This window comes from Notechis scutatus, chromosome 3, assembly GCF_049901735.1.
Source record: "Notechis scutatus isolate UNSWTSFEM ecotype Mainland chromosome 3, rNotScu1.2, whole genome shotgun sequence".
Lineage (NCBI taxonomy): Eukaryota > Metazoa > Chordata > Lepidosauria > Squamata > Elapidae > Notechis > Notechis scutatus.
In genome coordinates this window covers 94363992-94384949 of record NC_142011.1, presented here as the reverse complement: position 1 = coordinate 94384949, position 20958 = coordinate 94363992, and the positions used below count along the sequence as shown (strand labels likewise).

At 36.3% G+C, this 20958-nt stretch overlaps 1 protein-coding gene across 4 annotated transcripts in view; it reads left to right on the top strand.

Annotated features, from left to right (window-relative positions):
• The window catches only part of NEK7 (NIMA related kinase 7), a 63515-nt gene that overhangs the window by 18912 nt on the left and 23645 nt on the right, over window positions 1-20958 (top strand). For all 4 annotated transcript variants that reach the window (XM_026671736.2, XM_026671735.2, XM_087960782.1 and 1 more), the window contains 2 exons: window positions 9557-9619; window positions 12264-12374. In XM_026671736.2, coding sequence (XP_026527521.1) covers window positions 9557-9619; window positions 12264-12374 — 174 coding nt within the window. The remainder of the gene's footprint in view (window positions 1-9556; window positions 9620-12263; window positions 12375-20958) is intronic.

Below are 20958 nucleotides of genomic sequence, written 5' to 3'. Positions count from 1 at the left end.
TACTTGCCGTATTTGTTATCACTGCAGTTGTTAAATTAATAATGCTATTGTTCAGTGAATCTGGCTTTCCCCATTGATTTTGTGGTCAGAAGGTCACAAAAAGGAGATCACATGACCCAGGGACACTACAGCTGTCATAAATATGAACCGGTTGTCAACCAGCCAAATGTAAATGACATGACTGGGGGATGTTGCAATGGTCATAAGTGTGAAAAATGGTCATAAGTCACTTTTTTCAGTGCTGTTGTAACTCCGAATGGTCACTAAACAAACTCTTGTAAGTCAAGGACTACCGGTAATACTCAGATTGGATCCTGCAACATTATCGTGGGACACGTATATTTGCCTTCATTCATACAATAATACTGTTCACAATGCAATTGTATTTGTAGAATGATGAGTGAAAGACACAGTAATGCATTTGTCACTATCGGAACAGTCATCTGTAATAGCACTAGTGTCAGCTTTGAAATCCTTATTCATTGCTGCCACATACCTTGAGAAAGTGGGAGGGGGTGATTTTAATTGAGTAGCTCTTAGTAGACAAAGTAGAATTCTTTTGTTAGTTCAAGGTGAAAGAGTGTGGCGCAGGGAAAAAGGAACCTACTTTGGGATTGGTTCATGTGATGATGAGAGAGAAAGGGGATGGTTTGTAATTTGGGACATTGTGGGAAGTCCGGGAAACTTTTAGTTTTGGAATTCCACAGATGTACCAGGTGCTATTCTAATAAAGGTACTTTTGAGATTATGCTTGTCTCGGAGTTACTGATTGGAATGGAGGTTCCCTAGAACGCTGACAACTAGCACCTAGGCTTATATACCACTTCACAGTACTTTACAGCCATCTCCACATAGTTTACAGAGTCAGCATATTGCCCTCAACAATCTGCATCCTCATTTTGCCAATCTTGGAAGTCAGTCTGGATCTGCTGGCAGCCAGCAGAATTAGCCTGCAATACTGCAATACTGCATTGTAATCATCGTGCCACCTACCCCCCCCCCCCAATGATTCAAATAATCAGAGAAAGTAAACCTGTTGAGAAAGCAATTTGATTTTAGTTCTTAAGCTCAAATTTTTCCAGTCTTTGATCCCAGGAAATGCTGAATCCCTTTGCCTTAGTAATCAGTTGCATGAAAAATGACATTTGAATTTCATGTTTTACACTTTTCTGTGCTGCCTGAGGACTAGAAAAAGAGAAGAGGGGGACAAGTGCCCTCTTTTTGTGCTTGTTTTCTAATGGCATTTTTATTTAATTTTTATTTGTGGTTTGATCAATGGGACCATATTCAATACTTTTATTATTTTCCGCACAACAACTCTATGATGTAGTTTGTGTTCAGAGAGAATAACTGGCTCAAAATCAATCAGCTATGCCTAAAAAAAGGACTAGAACAGTCTCCAAGCATCTAATCAAGAGATTCTAGTATCCTTCATTGGCCTCAGATGTATATATTGATAATACTTCATCTTGACTTTGTGGTTGCATAGAGTGGGGAGAGAACCAAGCATAGACTGACTCCCATAATACCAGCAATGATTAGACTTGTCCATTCAAATAGGAGCAGAATCATAAAATAATGCTCCCAAATCCCAGTACTGTCAATGGTCTAGAATGTCATGGTCAAAACATTTGAAGAACTGAGACAGCAAGACAAAGATGACCATGCTCTTTCCACCCAGATTCCTCCATCCAAATCTCAAGTTATTCATGAAAACAACCAGGGCCATTTCTATCACCCAAAACGTATGCCTGAATACTGATGTCTCCTTGCAATACCTTTTATCCTCAAAACTTTCCCACCAAAGGGAAGGTTGGAGATAGGATTGTAGATCACAAGTCAAAATGGATTTAGGCAGGTCTCTTGAACAGCAGGTAGACTAGCAAATGCCTCCTTCAAAGCTGCTGAAACTATCTCCTCTCTCAAAATCATGCTGCTTCTCACGTGCCTATCACCTGGTGATAGCTACTTATGCCTAGGTAGTTTAATCTACCTGTGACAGAGACGACTCACAAAGAGGCCTGTCAATTTCCTCAAATTCAAAGTCCCGCCCCAACATTGGAAGATGCCTCTGTCACCTTATCAAATTCTATCTACTTGGCTTTTTACTAATTTTTCCCATGAAGCAGTCAGGCAAACAGTTGCAAGTTACACAAATCAGGTCTTTCCACCCAACATTTCCTTAAGGGTTTAACAAGAATAGATTAATGAATAATTTCACACAGAAGACATTAAACTCACTCAGGACAGATAGATAGTTTATGTGATTCCATAACCACCCCTGTAGTGAGATCATGCAGTTGGAAAGAGAAGGTGTTGTACATATGGGGGAATGCACAATAGCAGCAACCCCAACTTGTTCAGTCCCTGATCCAACTTCACAAGTATGGCCTCAACACTCAACAACGTGAAGAATAGCGGTCCTCCCAACTCTTGGACACACAGCTTGCGATTTCTACTCCTGTCTTAGGGTCATGATTTTAAGCACCAATCCTAAGGTCATGACTTTTTAAAGTACCACTTAAAACCTAGCCAGACAAGTACAGCGAATACTGCTTTATCATTAACTTGCCAGATTTTGGTGCACACACCAAGGCTGCCCTCTTGTGTTCAACTTCATTACAGATGAGATTAAACTTACTACAAAGAGACTAGGTGATCAAAAGCCTTGATATGAGCCTAGAGACTCAGTATTTTGGATATCTGATTCAAAAAATAACATAGTGTAGGTGACCTGAAGTATAGAACGATGCCAAATTTCTAACCTCTCCTACCTTGGACTGACTTACCTCCAACTTTTACTATACTTCTCCTTTTCCATTGTTTCCATTGTCCTCTTCTCACTCCCTGACTCCCTAGCCTCCTTCATAATCCAACAGTGTCAGATACAACACCCAACTAAGATTCAGTTGCAGCTCAAAAAACAAGTCTGACTATCCCACCTGCTACCAATACAATAATCTTCCCAAATCCCATCATTCACCCAACCCCCACCAATCTGCAGCTGACTCTCACCCACTTAGGTGGGGTGTGTGTGTGTGTGTTGGAGCCTCCCTGTCTATTTTCACACTCCAATTTGCTGACTCTCATCCCAAGAGCAAGCAAGTCTGTCTCTGCTCTCTTTGGCTTCTCTGTTTGTTTAGTGTCGTTTCCGCTGTTGCTTGCCCCAGTAGGATTATAGGCACTAAAAGCTAAGGGTGTGTATGCAGGAACTATATTGATAGGGATCTTAGTACATCTAGTACATAAATGGCAAACTTGTATGCAGCAGGGCATATGTCTTGCTGTGAAAAAAGAATTGCATGCATGGAAGCAATTCACAGACTCTTCCAGTTAGACTAGAATGTCCTTAGCATGCCTCTTTTCCACCACTCAGATAATCAAGAATTATTGTAAAATAAACATTAAGAGGAGTCCATTACTGCTGACTAACAGATTTACGTACAGTCATTAGAATGAAATAATTGCAATGGGCTAATAAGCCAATGTACATCAGTCTGGATTGAAACACCACTTAGTAATGATAATTCAGATACCCGTAGGATCTAATATTCATTAGATGCTATCTAAATGGGAAAAATCACTTTGTCACAGGTTCTTTTTAAACTATACCCAAATGTGATTGATTCAAGCTCAAAAGTCCCATCAAAAGTACTAAACCCTGGACAACTCGGATTTCATCTCTCCCTATAAGGAATGGGATGATGTCTTATTTTGGAAAAATATCCAAGAAACAAAATTGAAACACACAAATATACTTTACAAAATCTTTTTACGTCTGTTGTCTTCTATACTCTGTTTCAGCTATGCATTGTTCTCCATTCTTTATTTTATTATTATACTCTATAACTTGTAGTTCTGTGCTATAATATGCAATGTTTATTATACTGCTACTATTAACCAGTATACAACAGTGTTTTAACTTTTACAAACCCTGGTTTGTCTTTAAATTCCCTCCCCCCCCCCCATATCTTCTCTTTTTCTTCTTAACTAATGGGCAGTAGGTAAAGCCCTTGCACCTTCCCAATGTTGGGCTTGGTTTGGCTGCACCTCTTTATTTTCCTCTAGACCTTTCAGTCACTGTGTGAGTTGGGCGGCCATATAAATTTAAGAAATAAATAAAATAAACTCCTTTTACCTGCTTTCTTTGAGTGCTGGTGCAGAACTTGCAAACCATGCAACATCTCCTCCAACATCTGTTTCAAGGCTGTAGATTTTATAAGGAATTCTGCTATGCTGGGGAGAAGGTTCAGATAAGAGAAGTGGGCAAAACAGTGGGTGCCTGCAGTTTTCTTAGCATCATATTGGAATTTGTGGGAATTCTGCAAGATGCTTTTGCCTTTTAGTAATTTACCTTTTATGAACTGATGTGCATAGCTATATCTTTCAAGTTGGGTAGATGAAATTAAGATTGTTCTACTTTGTGAAGAAAAGTTACTTTTTCAAGTTGTTTTCTATAATCTATTTGTAAACTCCATGTTGTATAATTTGTACAACATAAGACTTAGGTGTTAACAAATAATAAAATAATTTGTTTAATTAATATTGCATCACAGTTTTGAAAGCGAGAAGACACTGGAGTAAATTCAGGACCTCTTAGAAATCATGTATTAATAGATGATAATCAAATATCTATTTTACTTTAGTATTTGACATAATGAAACATTAACCAATTAAACATTATTTAACATTGCAAAGCAGATAACTGTTTCTTTCTAACTTTCTTTGATTCTTTGGACTATTATGATTGTCAATGGATTATTTGGGTGTCATTCCTTTATGTTATTACGTTATGGATACTAATTCAAAATGAATTAGAGTTTGCCACTGCTGGTTTTTTTAACCAAAAGAAGAATGAGAGTAACTGTTCAAGACCATGGGGTAGAAGAGAGTAGTTTTATATCTCATTAATGGCATTTTCCTGCCAGAGGGTACTGAGAGTTGTCATGAACTTCATACCTTTTATTACTTAGCTTATCATTGGGGCTGTTCAGAAGTTGCCTAACAGAGAAAATAAAATTTCAACTTCAAAAAGCTTTTGGAAGCTTCTCTTGCATGATCCCTCCCATTCAGTCTTCATTGAGTTTATTTGAACAAATCTGACTCCCCATTTTTTTAAAGTGATGGACCAAGAAGCTAGAGAGAAAATTGTGTACAAATAGATTTGAAAGAGCGAGAATCAGATGTGAAATGCTAAAGATAAAGCATAGCTCAACAACTTAGAGATTTTTCCTTGGGAAATAATAGTGATGTGTGTCCATTAGATCTTCTCAGAGGCAGTCAAATCTTTGAAAGCTGGCTATATGTGCCAAATCTTAGAATTTTGGTGCCAAAGTGTTCTAAGACAAAAAAGTTTGCATTCTTGTCCAAAGGCCTACAGTAACTACAGGTACTATATGTGCTCACTTGTAAACCTGAAGCTTACATCTATACTTATATGGTTTTCATTTATATTAACCTCCTTTTCAGTTTGCATTAAAAAAAAAACCTGAACATACTCCCCCTTTCCATTTGTCAAGCTTTAATTTTCACATTCCATTCGGCTGATATATCCTACTATTGTACTGCAAAATTACTCATTCTCCTTCCTGAGTCATAACTTCCAAATTAGAGGTGGTGTTTTCTATCATCATAGAATTTGTAATGTATGAAGGTGATAAATTAAAATCAAAACTTGTTATTTTTTTAACAGTTAAAATGGCTTAAAATATATTTATAATATTTTCTGTTAGATGCATCAGGCTATGCAAGGGAAAAAATAAAGACGACAGTTGAATATTGAAAGTTGATTCTGAGTCCTACATCACCCTAATGCCTTTTCAGTAATCAGAAATTTCCTATTTCTGAAATACAATTTGTTTAAGATTTCTGGAAATTAAAAAGAACATTCTTATTGACATTTTAATGTATTGTTATGAGGTGAAAGGTATTTAAAAAAAAACACCGGTATTGTGTGCGTGTTTGTGTGTGTACCCTATGCTGGAGCATTCTTAAAATAGTTTACAATATAAAGAATATGATGTATTTTTTCCATCGCTGTTTACCTTATCCTATAAATCACATTCTCCTAACCCATTCTCCTTTTCCTTTCATGTTAGTTTGTATTTAAATATTTGTTTTTGAAACCTAATAAAGATACCATGTTTCTCCAACAATACAGCCTCCACCAATAGGAAGGCCCAGCATGATTTCTAGGCATGAGATGAAATTAAGCCTCACCCCCAAAATTTAGGCCTATTTAAACCATGCGTTTCCCTGCCATTTCTCACATCATTCGTTAGAACTACACGAGGTGAAGAGAAATGGGGGAGAAGGGCGGGGGGGAGAAAACTTGCCTTTAGGAGTGCCCTGCAGGTAGCCTAGGCTAGAATACCCTGATCTACCAATAGAACATCAGCCAATAGAAGCTCCCTGAAGGCAGAGTCCCCAGCCGCTTCAGGGCGTGGTGTGGCTGCCCGTGTCCCCTCGCCTTTAGGCAGTCTCTTTCGAGCGATGGAAGCTCTTCAAGTGCAGTCACCAGCCACTTTGATCGGCCGGTAGTAGCGGCCTTGGGGCGAGCGCACACACACACACTCCCCTCGCCGTGAGGCCGCTTCTATCGGCCGATCGAAGTGGCTGGTGACTGCACTTGGGGAGCTTCCATCGCCCAAAAGAGACTGCCTAAAGGCGAGGGGACATGGGCAGCCATGCCCCAAAGCGGCTGGGGACTCTGCCTTCGGGGAGCTTTTGTCGGCCGATAGAAGCGGCCTCGCGGCGAGGGGACTGTGTGTGTGCGCGCTCACCCCGAGGCCGCTACTACCGGCCGATCGAAGTGGCTGGTGACTGCACTTGGGGAGCTCCCATAGCCCGAAAGACACTGCCTAATGGCAAGGGGACACGAGCAGCCACGCCACGCCCCGAAGCAGCTGGGGACTCTGCCTTCGGGGAACTTTCATCGGCCGATAGAAGCGGCTTCGCGGCAAGATACATGCATATGGGCCGCTCTAGGTGAGGGAGGAAATTAAGTCACCCCCGAAAAGATGGCCTTGCCGTTTTTTCAGGGGTCAAAAAAAAGAAAAGGCCCGGCCTTATTTTGTGAGAAACACGGTATTTAAAAAATATATATATATAAGAAGCAATACATTAAAGTTTAAAATATGTGGATAGATTTGTTACCCCAAAAGTTAATGATTGCTCAGTACTGAATGCAGTTACTCTTGTCTTTTGAACTTGTATTCTTTCTGTTTTACTCCTTTAGTTTTAAGGATTGAATGTGTACGCATGGTATTCCTGATCTTGTAACAGTTAGAAAATGAAATAAAACATACACTTGTTGAGGGTAGAAGAAATGGGAATGGAGTCAGAAGGAGAGAACAGTTGGAATAATATTGTCCTTGATTACTTATGGCTAAGGAGGAATCTGTGCTGGAATGTAGTCTGGATTCCCAGGATGGAGGGGTGCATTCCAGAGGAAGAAGAGAGAATTCTTTAGGTAGTTTTGTGGGTGGAAAGAGGGTGAAGATAACCCTCCCCAATAGTTCCCGGAATATGCTTCCTGTAGATAATAGTCTGCTTTAGTTTGACAAGATTCTATTTATAGGTGTGGAACAATTAACAAATCTGCTTGGAAGTGTAACTATGTATCTTTCTTGATTGTTGGAACCTGACAAGAATCTTTGTCAAGAAAAATTACGATGTAAGGGGAACACTAAATTTATCATTGCTATTTTTTAAAAGAACTTAAGGATCCTTATATCAGTAAATGCTCTGTGCATTATTATAATTTATGCATACACCAAAATAGCAAAATGAATTAGATGGTCCTATGCTGAAACTAATTATGAAGATATTTGGCTTTTTAGATTCTTGATTAAAGCAATGGGGAAAAAAGGAAATATTTGGATTTTTTTTTAAAAAAGCTACAGGGTCTTTTTTGTTTGTTCTGTCAGATTAAAAAAATATTATGAATATGTCCTAATTTTTTTTAAATACTTATGAAGTAATTAAGATGAGAAGAAAGTAGGTCTATATTTGGAATTTTCACACTAAATCAAATTAACAAGAGAAAGGTTATAAAGTTTCTTCTTAATATTGTATAGATACATTTTATGAAAGAAGTAGAAAATAATAGAGTCAGAAATTAAAATAGATTATGCAGTGCTTCATGTGGTAAAATGAGTATTTTAAGCTTTGGTTTAATCCACCTCTATCAGTTAGTGCTCCCTGTATTTCTTTAAAAAATATGTCTCTTTGTTTTAATGTGATGTTGTTTGCTGATGTTTTTAACATATTTTTGTCTGCTTGCTTTTCCTAAAATAGGAAAAACAAAATGATATTTTTAAAATAAGCTGTAGTTCCTTTATAACAAAAATTAAAAATACTCAAAGTAAATTCAAACAGTAGGTTTACAATTATCTGAGCAAAGAGTGCTTTTTAATTTTTAAAGTGAACATATTCTTATGAACAAACCAATGTAGTTAATAACTAAAGGAATAATGTTGAAAACGAGTTGCATATTTTGCATTTCCTCCAACCTTTCTAGTTTTTTTTCCTTGTTGCTTCACATTTATATAAAAAATACATTTCTAATCATTATCATGAAAGTTAGTTTTAGACCAGGAATGGATAATTTGCCCTTAGAGCCCTGTCAGCAGTTGCAGCAACTGGCAGCATAATTTCTGTGATTTTGGATAAAAACACATAAAAAGCAGTATAGGCACTAAGTAGTCTTAATGTAGTTTAAAAACAAACCCAAGAAGTAGAAAAATTATGACTCCATACAGATGTATGAGAATTGACTTTTTCCACTTGGCGTCATTATCATGTGTTTCTTGTTTTGCCCAAAGACTGTAGATGCTACTGCTGCCTTTGACCCTTATTTACAAGAGCCACCAAGTTAGGCCTTTAAAGTCAATCTTAAAAAATTTCCTTACATGAAATAGGATAATTGAAAACCAGCGGCAGAATTATGTCACTATTTAATAATCCCAAATGCTTTTAGAACATGAATGTCACATTTCATAATTTGTACTTGACAGTGTTTCTGTGTTTCTGAAATGTCAGGCAATGAAATATGAATTAAAATTCCAGGCACTTTCCTTAATGATTTTGGAGAGTTTACACTGACAGTGTATAGAAATTTTTGTGATAGAATGTAATGTGAGTTTCTGAACATCTCTCATGAATGGGAAGAGATCATAGAGCACTGACTCCAGGATTTTCCTTTAAGAACACGTGTTTTTGCTGCATCACTGTGGTTGAATGATCCATTGATTCAGAAATGCTGGGCAGAATTATTCACCCCTCCTGCTGTGAAAGAGGCAGAGCTGGAACAGCAATTCATGCTGAGGTGCTGCAAAGATTTGTGCTGTCTCACGAATTTGTATCTTGCACTTCCATGAAGCTTTAATTTAATTTGTGTAATGTATATCTCATGGCTCACTACATGAGAATTTGTTCTTGATGCAATGGGTTGCTCTTATCTTGCATGTTTTCAGTTAACGAGAAAGCATCGAACACATATTTCTTGTAAATGTATTATCACTTTGTAATTTTTTTCCTTTATTTTCTTTAAAAGATATTTGATTTAATGGATGCAAAGGCACGTGCTGACTGTATTAAGGAAATTGATCTCCTTAAGGTAATTTTCTTTTCTTTTCTGGAATGGATATATTCTGGCATTACAATTTTGATAACAAAAGAAGCAATGAGTTATCGGATATAGGTAATTTTGGGCATGTTATTACATGTGAATAGCAAGCTATCTTAGCTTAGAGCTTCACTGAATAGTCAATAGGTCAGTTTGAATTAAAATTTTATGTCAGATTCACATTCATCTGTGGAATTTGAAGCAGACTATATCTGGCCTAGTGACTTCCTTCCTTGGGGAAGGAGAATGAATCATGAAAAAGCACCAAAAGTCTTCCAGTTACTTAAAACTGTGACTAAATAGGTCTTGCCTCTTACTTTACAACAGATATATGTGATGAAGTGAGCCATAGTTTAAGAACTTTACCAAATAATAAATTGATCCAACCTTTAATCCAAAGATTTAATATGAATTTTTGTTACTTTTCTCTATAGACTAATTTGGCTCTTATCTAGAAATTAATTTAAACATACACATTTTATAAATTGGGGGGGTCTCAACTCCACAGGGTAATAGATTATATGCTATATTTTAAATTAAAATATAACTTAAAATTTATTTTAAGTTACCTGTAATTTTAAATAAAATCAGTTGTTTACCCATGGGTTATAGAGTTCTTTTTTTTTTTTTAACATGCTACCTTTTTCTACCGCCTTCCCTTACTTTGAAATGTATTTGTTATATGGGTGGTGATAAAGGCGTAAAGGAACATAAACATATTCACAAAAAGCAAAATGCATAACAGAGAATATATATATTGTATTACACTTGAACCAATTACTGTATTTTTTGTTGTCAAAGCTTGTAAAGTAATAGGTTTCCATTTTGCTTTATTTTTAAAATGTTTCTAAAATCTGTCTAATAGCAGTTAGTGTTTGCTAGAGGGAAAAAGCTGTTGCTTGTTTTAAAAATGTTTATTATAACATCTGATTTTAAAAAATTAGATATGTAACCTATGTTTTAGTTATTATATTTACATATATAATTATATTTTTATTATATTTTTTTATTGATACAGATAGCCCTTAACTTATATCTGGTCATTTAGCGACCATGCAAAATTTTGGCACACTTCCCCCAGGCTACTCATGGCTCATTGAAATCTTGGTGGCTAGGTCACTTCCCCCATGGTCATATGATCACATTTTGCAACTGACCACATTTATGATTATTGTATTTGCAGCGTCCCATGATCATGTATTTACCATGGTGTTGGGTTTTTTTTGCAACCCCCCCCCCCGCATTTCAGTTTTCAGCAAAAAAAAATATGCAAATTTTCAGATAACGGGTGTGCTTAATGACTATGGTTTTTGCTTTATGACTACCACATCTGTATAACGAACCACCGCAAAAAAGGTCGTAAAATTGGGTATAGTCCTGCGGTAACTCACTTAACAATCAGCATGACTTATGTCCATAATTACAGTCATAAAATCAAAGACTGTCTGTACACATGTACATTAACCTGTCCATAACTTTATCTTTTCAAAAGTTTCTTCTGCAGCATGCTTGAAATGATACCTCAAACTTTGCACTAGAAAAGCTAACATTTTTAGGTTTTAAATTATTTTATGTATTGTTTTAATATGATGCTACCATTGAAAACATTCGCTAGAGTTGGTATTGGAATCAGCCACTGTCAGGAAAAAAAGTGGAATTTTTACAAAAAACATTGGGCATTGGCAGAGTATAGATCCTTGCACAGAGCAGGTTTCAACATAGAGAAAACCTATTTCCTAATTGTCATAAGCAGTTATTTTTATTCTGTTAATATATGCAGATCTTGAATCCTAGTGACTACTTGAACAAATCCCGACTCTGTAGTTTCTTCCCCAAACCCCAAAAACTTTAACCTTAGACTGTCTACTATTGACCTCACCCCTTTCCTAAGAGGTCTGTAGGGGGCGTGCATAAGCGCACCAACGTGCCTACCGTCCCTGTCCTATTGTTTCTCTTATTCTTCTTTTATTTTTCTTATATGTATCAATTTCATGTATTCACAACTATGTATACACTTATACTTATTATCTTGTAAACAATTGGCAAATCAAATAAATAAATAAAATAAATCCCTGCTGGTTTCTTAAAGTCTTTCAAAAATAGTTTGCCATTCTTGCTAAGTCTGAGAGAAAATGATCGGCCCAAACTCATGAACTGGCTTTGTGCCTAAAGCAAGGCTTAAACTCACTCTCCTAGTGCCTTTAACCACTATGCTAAACTGGCTCTATAAATAAAACATATTTATTTTTATTATAATTGTATTATATATTTAAAACAAAATACATTTTATATATTATAATAAGTACTATAAATATAATTAAAATTTAAAAACAAAATAGAAATAGATTCCTCTTTTATAATAAAAAAGGAAAAGATCCTGAAAAGAGTTTGGTTTACTTTGGCTCTCTTAACAAGGATTGCACTGACTTGTAACTTGGGGTTCTTCAAGTGTTTTTAAACCTGGCAAGTATGGAAATAATGAATATGAAAATGATGTTTTAATTATAAAATAAGAAAAGTTATTTTCCCACTTGGGGAGATTTAAATGGCAGAGCATATATGTTATCATTTTTACTACTTGTTTATTGTATTTGTGAATAGTAGTCTGTAGACTGAAATAATTTTGTTTTCCTAGCAATTGAACCACCCCAATGTAATCAAATATTATGCATCATTTATTGAAGACAATGAACTAAACATTGTGCTGGAATTAGCAGATGCTGGAGACCTTTCTAGGATGATCAAGGTATGAGTTTTTCTTATTAGGAGGAGTTACACATAATGATAAGGAGTAAATTTCATTCAATCTAAAAAATAAAAGAATAGCTAATGTTGTATTCCTTATAATAGGTATATGTACATCTTATCTAGTGAATTGAGACTTTTACAATATAACCAGCTGCCAAACATTATATCTTATTGTCAAATAAATTATATAAGAAAATATAGAAAAACATAAAATTATTCCCCAAATTTGCAATATGAGCCATAATAGTATAATTGGATTCCTATTCCCTTCAAGTTTTACCCAGAATTCAATGATAAAAACTAATTAGAACTTGAACATGTTTAAGAATGGGCCCAACCAGACATATTTATATTTGGGAACAGTTGTGTCCTCGGAATAGACCTGTTGCCTCCCAAAAGACACGTGGATACTTTCCAGCAGTCATTCGCCAGTTGGAAGGAGTTGCTTTCAAAAATTCTATAAGATTCTCTTTCTATTGTATAGAAGTGAGGAAAAGATGAATTAGGAATCAGTATGGCAATTGATAGTGATTTTTAAAGCTATTTTTGGATTCTCTAAAGCAGAACTGGAATCAATACTTAAGCAAGTAGCCCATTGTGATCTCTTCTTTCTTCACCTATATTAATCTACTTTCTTATCCCTCAGTGTCTATGGAGATTCTTAGTCATCCAGGCCATGGTTGTCCCAAAGAGGTAACTGGACTTTCAGGTTTTTCTTTGAAGATGTTCCATTTCGCAAAACATTTTCAAAGAAATCAGAGCTGAAGAAGCTTCTTGGATGAGAAGTGAAACATCTTCAAAGAATAACCAGAAAGTTCAGTTGCCTCTTGCTTTTTTAAAAAATTAACTCTAAAAGTCAATTATTCATTTTACCAATTTGTGTATTTAAGTAAATAACTATAAGATGAGTGTATGTAATATATATATTTCATAGCTATACAATTTCTTTATTTCATTTCATCCTAATTTTTCTTCCACCACAATAGCATTGTTCTTCAGATTACATTAGTTAACAATTAAGTACAGTGTCTCATGTTTGTTGAAGTACAATTTTATTTCGCTACTATACTTTAAAAATAGAAATTTATTTTGTATGTTCCTTGGAAGAGAATACAGTGGAATTCTTTTTTTATTTTGAATAATGTTTTTTGCCAAAATGACAGTTTTAAGTTAGCTAATTAATAATAGGACACATAGATGAATAATGTTTTGGTAAATTAACCAAACTGAATGCATTTGCTTAAGTTATACTGTGTGTTTTTTTCTTTTAAATGTGTAATGCATATTTATGTAATCTGTCTACCTGTTTTTAACTTTGGCCTTTTTATTTGGAAGAAACAGTGTACTGCCTTGCTTTTAATATATATTCTTTTATTTGATTGCAGTGATATGGTTAGCAGTTTCTTTTGAAAAATTGTAAACTAGAAATAATTTTATATAGTTTTCTAGATTTCTATAGTTTTCTAGATTTACGGATTTACTTATTACTTATTTTCCACAATATTCCACATATGTAGAAATATTAGGCTTCCATTCCAATTTTTGGAGAATATCAGAATGGGAATACTGATTTACTTTTAGTACAGTTACCCCTTAGGTAGTTCTTCAGTGAAGACAGTTCTGAATGTAATCATGTCCTTGTGTAAATCACAGTTTGAATCTATGGTTAGTAAATTTACCAGTTAATGTTACTGTACTTGACTCTATTAATCCCCCTCCCCTTGCTTTTGTTCATGGTCAGATTTGATTCCATTTTTTTCCTCATTCTGTTCCATGGTATTTTCAGTTGCCTCTTAACATACACATCATGTTTTATGTAGTGAGTTCAGATTACCATTTGAAGTTAATGACAGCTTATCTGGCTATGTTTAAATATGCATAAGGTGTCATGGTATAGTAACATTTTCTTAGTTCTTGTACTATGAATTTATGTTAGAAATATAAGAGGGAGGGAGGGAGGGAAGTGCAGTAAATGCACTTCCAGCTACTTTTTAGGTGACAATTTGAGGAGAAAAGATATATAACCCAATAGAAAAATGATAATGCCCCTAAAGGTTCATTGCTTGTTATGTGAATAGAGAGAATCAAACTAAAGAAGCAGTAATTAAACTCAAGGTATTAATGGGCTTCTGTTCCTACTTTCATTAGATTCTTTTGGTGTATATTTAGCATGGAATTGTTCTATCCAGTAGCACTGCACATTCTTTGAAAACAGTCGGAGGCCCTGATGACTACAGGCATCACACCTCTTGGCTATTCATTAAAGAGTCCAATCTCTGTTAGGCTGCTGGGCAGGCCTGAAAAAAAAGGTACTGTTTTAAGACTTGCCTGAACTGTAATGAGTGGATTTCTTAAACCAGTGGCATCTTTTTTTTCAGGCTTTCATAGAAGTCTGAAAAAGATCACTTTTTTTAATGATCAGCCAGAAGGTGCTATGCTTCCTTAAGATCAGAAAGTTCCTTTAAAAATAGACATAGGAACAAAGTGCTTTAAAACATTATAATAAATATTTATTATGTAATGCATATATCTCTATTTTACTAACTCTGTTAACCTAAATAAGTTTATATACTGTACTTTGCACTGTTGTTTACAAGAAAATTTTCTCATTTATAACTGTATGGCTTTTTAAAAAGAGAAACTTTGCACTTGGCAACCTAAGGGTGAATAAGCAAACAAAATATTTGGGGAAAAATTCTATTAAGCAAACAAAACTAAGAAACAGCCTGTGTTAGAGGAAAAGGAGAAAAATGCAGAAATCAGGCTATTCAAGTATGTCTTCCTGTTGATTTTTAAATATTCACAGCTCTCATATACCAAGCATCTTACTTAATGAGCAAAACAGACTATGCTTGTGACTGTATGCTATTATTATACTATTGAATAGGGCTATGAAAAATGTACAAAAGAGATGTCTTGCAAGGTGTATTATATGAATGAAACATTTCTCTTTGAAGTATTAAAACAAAGCATATGGCTGCTTTGAATGTTGTCCCTGATTTTCTTTGTGTGCATGTGCACATGCATAATACCAGGAAAAATGTTGGAGCTACACACCTGCACAGGTATACAAATACAGCATTCAGACAATAGCTTTTGTGACAGTCATAAAGTAATAACAAGATACTCTTTTTCTGGTGCATCTCTGAATTCTTATGTTTGTCACTTAATTAACCAATACATTTGGGGAGGGGGGGGGGCATAGTAACATAGGACATCAGTGGTGCAAAGGATTTTGTATCCAATCTCATGTTCTGGTTATAAAATATTAATGAAATGTGGATTTATTATTGCAGTGCTCCTTCATAAGAGCATAATGGTCTAAAAAGATGGATCCCTTAATGGATCCTGGGTATAAGAATACTTTGAAAGTTCCCTGTCTGCATATCTGATTCTCCCAACAGTCCTGATTTCATTATGGAATTCAGAAATGACTCAGAGTAATATATCAGTTGATGTAATTATTGTCACTAATTAGAATTTATTTGGCTCTTCTATATAGCAAGAGGTTGGGGGGTGTGGTGATGTAATATAAGATACTCCCCAAAGTACTACCGTTTGTTCAGCAACTTTTGAATTTATAATGGCACTGAAAAAAAGTGACTTATGACTAGTCCTTGCACTCACGACCATTGCAACATTCCTTGCAGTCACATGATCAAAATTTGGGTGCTTGGCAACTGGCGTGTATTTACAACTGTTGCAATATCCTGGGGTCATGTGATCACTATTTGCAGCCTCTCACTTGGTTTTTGATAAGCAAAGTTAGTGGGGGAAACTGAATTCGCTTAATGACTGCATGTTTTACTTAACAATTATAGTGATTTGCTTAACCACCATGTGAAAAAGGAGATAACATTGGGTTTGACCCACTGAACAACAGAAATTCTGCCCCCAGTTGTGGTCATAAGTGGAGGAATACCTTTAGTAAGATAATAGTGAGAATGCAGATGGGAGAAAACTCCAGACAAGTGTGAGGAATCAGCTTAAGAGCTTAGCTTATTTCTGTGTCAGTATAAAGAAGAAATATTTTTCCATGCTATTGCATTGGCACTGTGCAGTCCAGTAAAACTGTCTTGAGTGCTTAAGGGGTTCCTTTAATTTGATCCCATGGGTTATTGTGGAGAACCTCAAATGCCCACTGTGAATATTTGCAAAGCACTTTCAGGGTAAAATTACTCACACCCATCACAATAATAGGATAAAAAAAGTAATCCTTTTCTTTCTTTACAGTGAAGTCTAGGTAAACTTTAATCCTTGAAAAGCCTGAGTAGGTTTGAGGCTGTAGGAGAAACCAGAAAGAGTAGGCATGTATATGAATTACCTTTTTGTGTAAATCCATCTTGATATCTGAACGATTCTGTACTGATGTGAGAGTTGAATAACAGTTTGAAAAGTACTACTGCTATAGCTATATTGTGGCTCCACTGTCAAACTAAAACCAGCTCCCTTCCCTTCCTCTTCTAATATATGTTGCTCTTTGGCAGCATGTCCAGATAATTGTATACAAAAAAGAAAGAAAGGGGAAAAAAAGAAAACCTTATTAGAATCTGTTATCTTACTGCACAAATAAAACAATTCATTTAAACAATTCAACTTGGAAAGCAGCTTTATCTGATACCAAACTAAAGTAAGGCACACTTCACTTTGAAGTGATTCTCACAAACTTGATGCCATCATTTAAATGATATCATGCCTTAGAACAATGTTGGCTAAACTTTTCCATGTCGCATGCCTGCACCCATGATGCAATGCACGCACGACTCCCTGTGCATGCACCGTGTGCCTTTGCGCATGCGCACGCAACCCCCTGTGCTGCATGTTTCTGTGCATGCCCGTGCGATCCCCCATGTGCTCCCTGTGCATGCATGCACGTCTCCTGTGAGAGTGTCTCCCCCATGCATGCACGGCAGCTACCTGACAATCCACTGGCTGGCGGGCACGCACGCATGTGCAGTGGGGCTCTTACGGGCAACCTCTTGCTTGCCGACAGAAATGGCTCTGTGTGCCACTTCCGGCATGCGTGCCATAGGTTCGCCATCACAGCCTTAGAGTTTGGAAACACCTGGAGGAAAATTTCTAAAGACAGCCTCGAAACCTGGCCTGCTTGGTATTCCAGCATTTCATTGGAGATGCTTCCAAGTACATGGGAAATCTGTAAAGGGAATTCCCAGACAGGAATAGGTAAGTTGTACCTATTGTGTTTTGTACCTTTCTGGTGGCAGGCCAATTTCTGATTCACTAAGAAGAAATTGCAGCAACATCTAGTTTTAATGCCTTAAAGACAATATAGAGAAAAATGTTTTAGTTTGTTGGTAGGTTATGACAGATACCACAATAGCTCAAAATACTTCTGAGAACCTGGCAAAATAGGAGGAAGACAGAGTGGCTGAAAGTGAGAATTTGTTTCAAGTAACTAACTCTCTTCCCTAATTGTGGCACCATATCCCATCAAATCTTCTGCTGCCTACCATGATTCCTGATCGCTCTTTATAACACTTCTGTTCCAACTCTCAATCTCTGCCTCAATGTTGTCAACTAGGGGTTACAGAAGGCAACTACATTCCCTTCAATTCCTATAAAGGTAGTCCTTGACTTACAACAGTTCATTTAGTCACCATTCATAGGTACAACAGCACTGAAAAAGTGACTTATGACTGGTTTTTACACTTACGATGATTGCACCATCCCCATGGTCACATGAACAAAATTCGGATGCTTGGCAACTGACACATATTTACCATGGTTGCAGTGTCCCTGGGATGATGTGATGACCTTTTGTGATCTTCTGACAAGGAAAGTCAATGGGGAAGCCAAGTTCACTTAACAACCATGTCAGTAACTTAACAACTGCAGTGTTTCACTTAACAACTATGGCAAGAAAGGTTGTAAAATGGGACAAAAGTCACTTGACTGTTTTATTTAGCAATATAAATTTTGGGCTCAATTGTGGGCATAAGTCGAAGACTACCTGTAAACTTACTTATCCTCAACTTTACATTCTCCTCTGCATCTGGAAACAATTCCACAATCCTCCTCAAATCACAATCCGTACAAGACCCACAGCCCTTCAAACTCACTCTGATCTTTTTAAAATAATATTTCTTGTATTGCATGAAACAGCTATAAAACTAGATCGCAAGACCTCAAGATGTTGATGATTTTCCTAAGGAAGATAAAAATAACTCCTTGAATTGTTTACTTGTGTATTTGTTGCTAAGAGTTCTGAAACTATCTCTAATTATTGTTTGATGTTGATTTTTGTGTCTTTATTAGGCCAGCTTTTTAGATTTTGTTTTATTTTAAATAGCTGTTCTTTCAAAGAGATTTGTGGGCAGAGTAGATAATATACTATTTCTCCATTGAGCTACTCCGAGCATCCAGAGAGTGAGGGAGGTGCTTAGTCTCTGCTCGGATAGGCTGGGTTTAATTGTTAGGATGCTCTTACTCCTTCCTGACTCCTCGCTAGCATTCCCCAGTTTTAGCTCAGCCTTTGGTTCGATAGGCAGCTTTCCTTGGCCGGAGCAGGAACAACTTCGAGGTTTGGATAGTTTTCAAAAACTCCGTTTTGCTAGAATCCCTAAATTGCTCTCAGTGGCAAGATCTGACTGCAATTTGAGATAGGAAGCAGTCAGAACGATCGTGGATCGCCATCAGCGTTCCGCCCGCATCGTACCCACAAAAGGAATATTTTCCAACCCTTTTGTCTGCTCTTAATATAATGATCTTCCTGTTTTGTTCAGAATGACGACAGCAGTGCTGTGATTGCCATTTTCACCCTTTTGGTGGCATTTGTGCAGTGTTACAAAGAACACACAAAAAAATGGGACTCATGCAATAATATTGTTCCCATTTTGACCCCCTTGCCTTCCCTGCACATGTTGCAGGGTTTCAACTCAAGAAAATCCACTTAATTTCTAGCAAAAATGCCACATTTCCCCCTGTCTTAAAGAACTATCCTCTTTAGAACTCTCAGCATATTTTCATTTAAATTGGCTTCTCTAGGTTGCCAGATTTCCTTTGTCTTGCTAATCAATATTCTGTGACCTGGTATTCTCCAGATAGGAAGCCTCAATGCATCTGCAGGGTATCAGTTAGAGAAGTCCCCTTAAATATCTCACAGTGTTCCTGGGTTTTTTCCAGTTTGTGTTTCAAAGCCTGTGATAGATGGAGTGTACTCACTGAGTTATTCTTGCTTTTTGCAGGAATGGTTTACAGTACTTGATGGTCAAGTGCCATTAAGCTGCTTTCTTCTTCCAAAATTTTTAGCTTAAATCAAAGGTACCATTTTTTTTACATTTTAATGATATGCTAGGTCAGGCAGTCATCTATCACCATCTATCCCAAATCTCTGACCACTTAGTTTCCAGCTTCTACTATTACAATGGAGATATTTTACCAAATCATGTTACTTTTCCTAATAACAGAGTTACATTAATTCATCAGTCATTTCCACTGTTCATCATGCTATGGTTGATCATTTTTTTAAACCTTTCTAAAAATTGAAACATTGGAGATTTTTAAGAGTATTCTTATAGGATCAAAAAAGTATATTGTTTCCATGATGCTCTGTCTGATGATGCCAGGAATCAAACATAAAACCATACGAAGTATGCCTTCATTGTTAAAACTTCTACTAAGCTCTATATATTCCTTTATGAGATCAGATTTTGGATTTTTCTGTTGTGGTGTTCTGTGTTTATTTGTTTTAATTGGATGCAGTTGATTTTATCTTTAAAACAAATGAAGGGAGATGGTTAGTTTGTTGTAAATGGCATAGTCATTTAAATTTTATATTGTCGCAGTCAGTGAAATCGATTTTCTTATTGTCTCTGCTCAGTCTATTTTAAATTATTCTTAGCTGCATCACTAGTAGCCACTCAAGTACAAAGATGGAAGTACAGATAGTTCTCTGTTAACAATAGTAATTGGGACTGCAAACTCTGTTGCTAAGCAACACAGGCATAAAGCGAGAGAGCACATGACTTTACCAATTTATGATGTCACTTCTGGCAGTTCCTGTCATTAAGCAAATTTCATGTAGTCATTAAGCAAAATGTCATGTGACCATGGCTTGCAATTTCCTGCCAGCTTTCCCATTGATTTGGCCTATCAGAAGCTAGCAGTGAATGTTGCAAATGATAATCACATGACCATGGGACACTGCGACTTCATAAATATGCACTGGTTGCCAAGCTCCCAAGTTGTGGGGATGTTGCAACAGGCACAACTTCAAGGACTGGTTGTAAGTCTCCTAATTCAGCGCCATCATCATGTCAAACATTTACTGAACAAATTATTGCTAAGTGAGAACTATCTACAAATGTTAAGTTTGTGTGCACTGATGTCCAAGTTAGCATCATGCTTTCAAGTAAGATGCTGTTGCCTCCTTTGGCTCAAATTAAGTTTGTCTCCTGATCCAACAGCAGGTTAAAGAAGTAACCATGCCAATCTTTTTTAAACATTTTCCATTCAGGTCAGGCAAATAAAGATTTAGAAATTTTGTTAACAAATGGATATCTGGTGTTGTGTTTCTGTGTGACTAGAGTTACCACAATGCTAATTTACTATACCCAATTCTG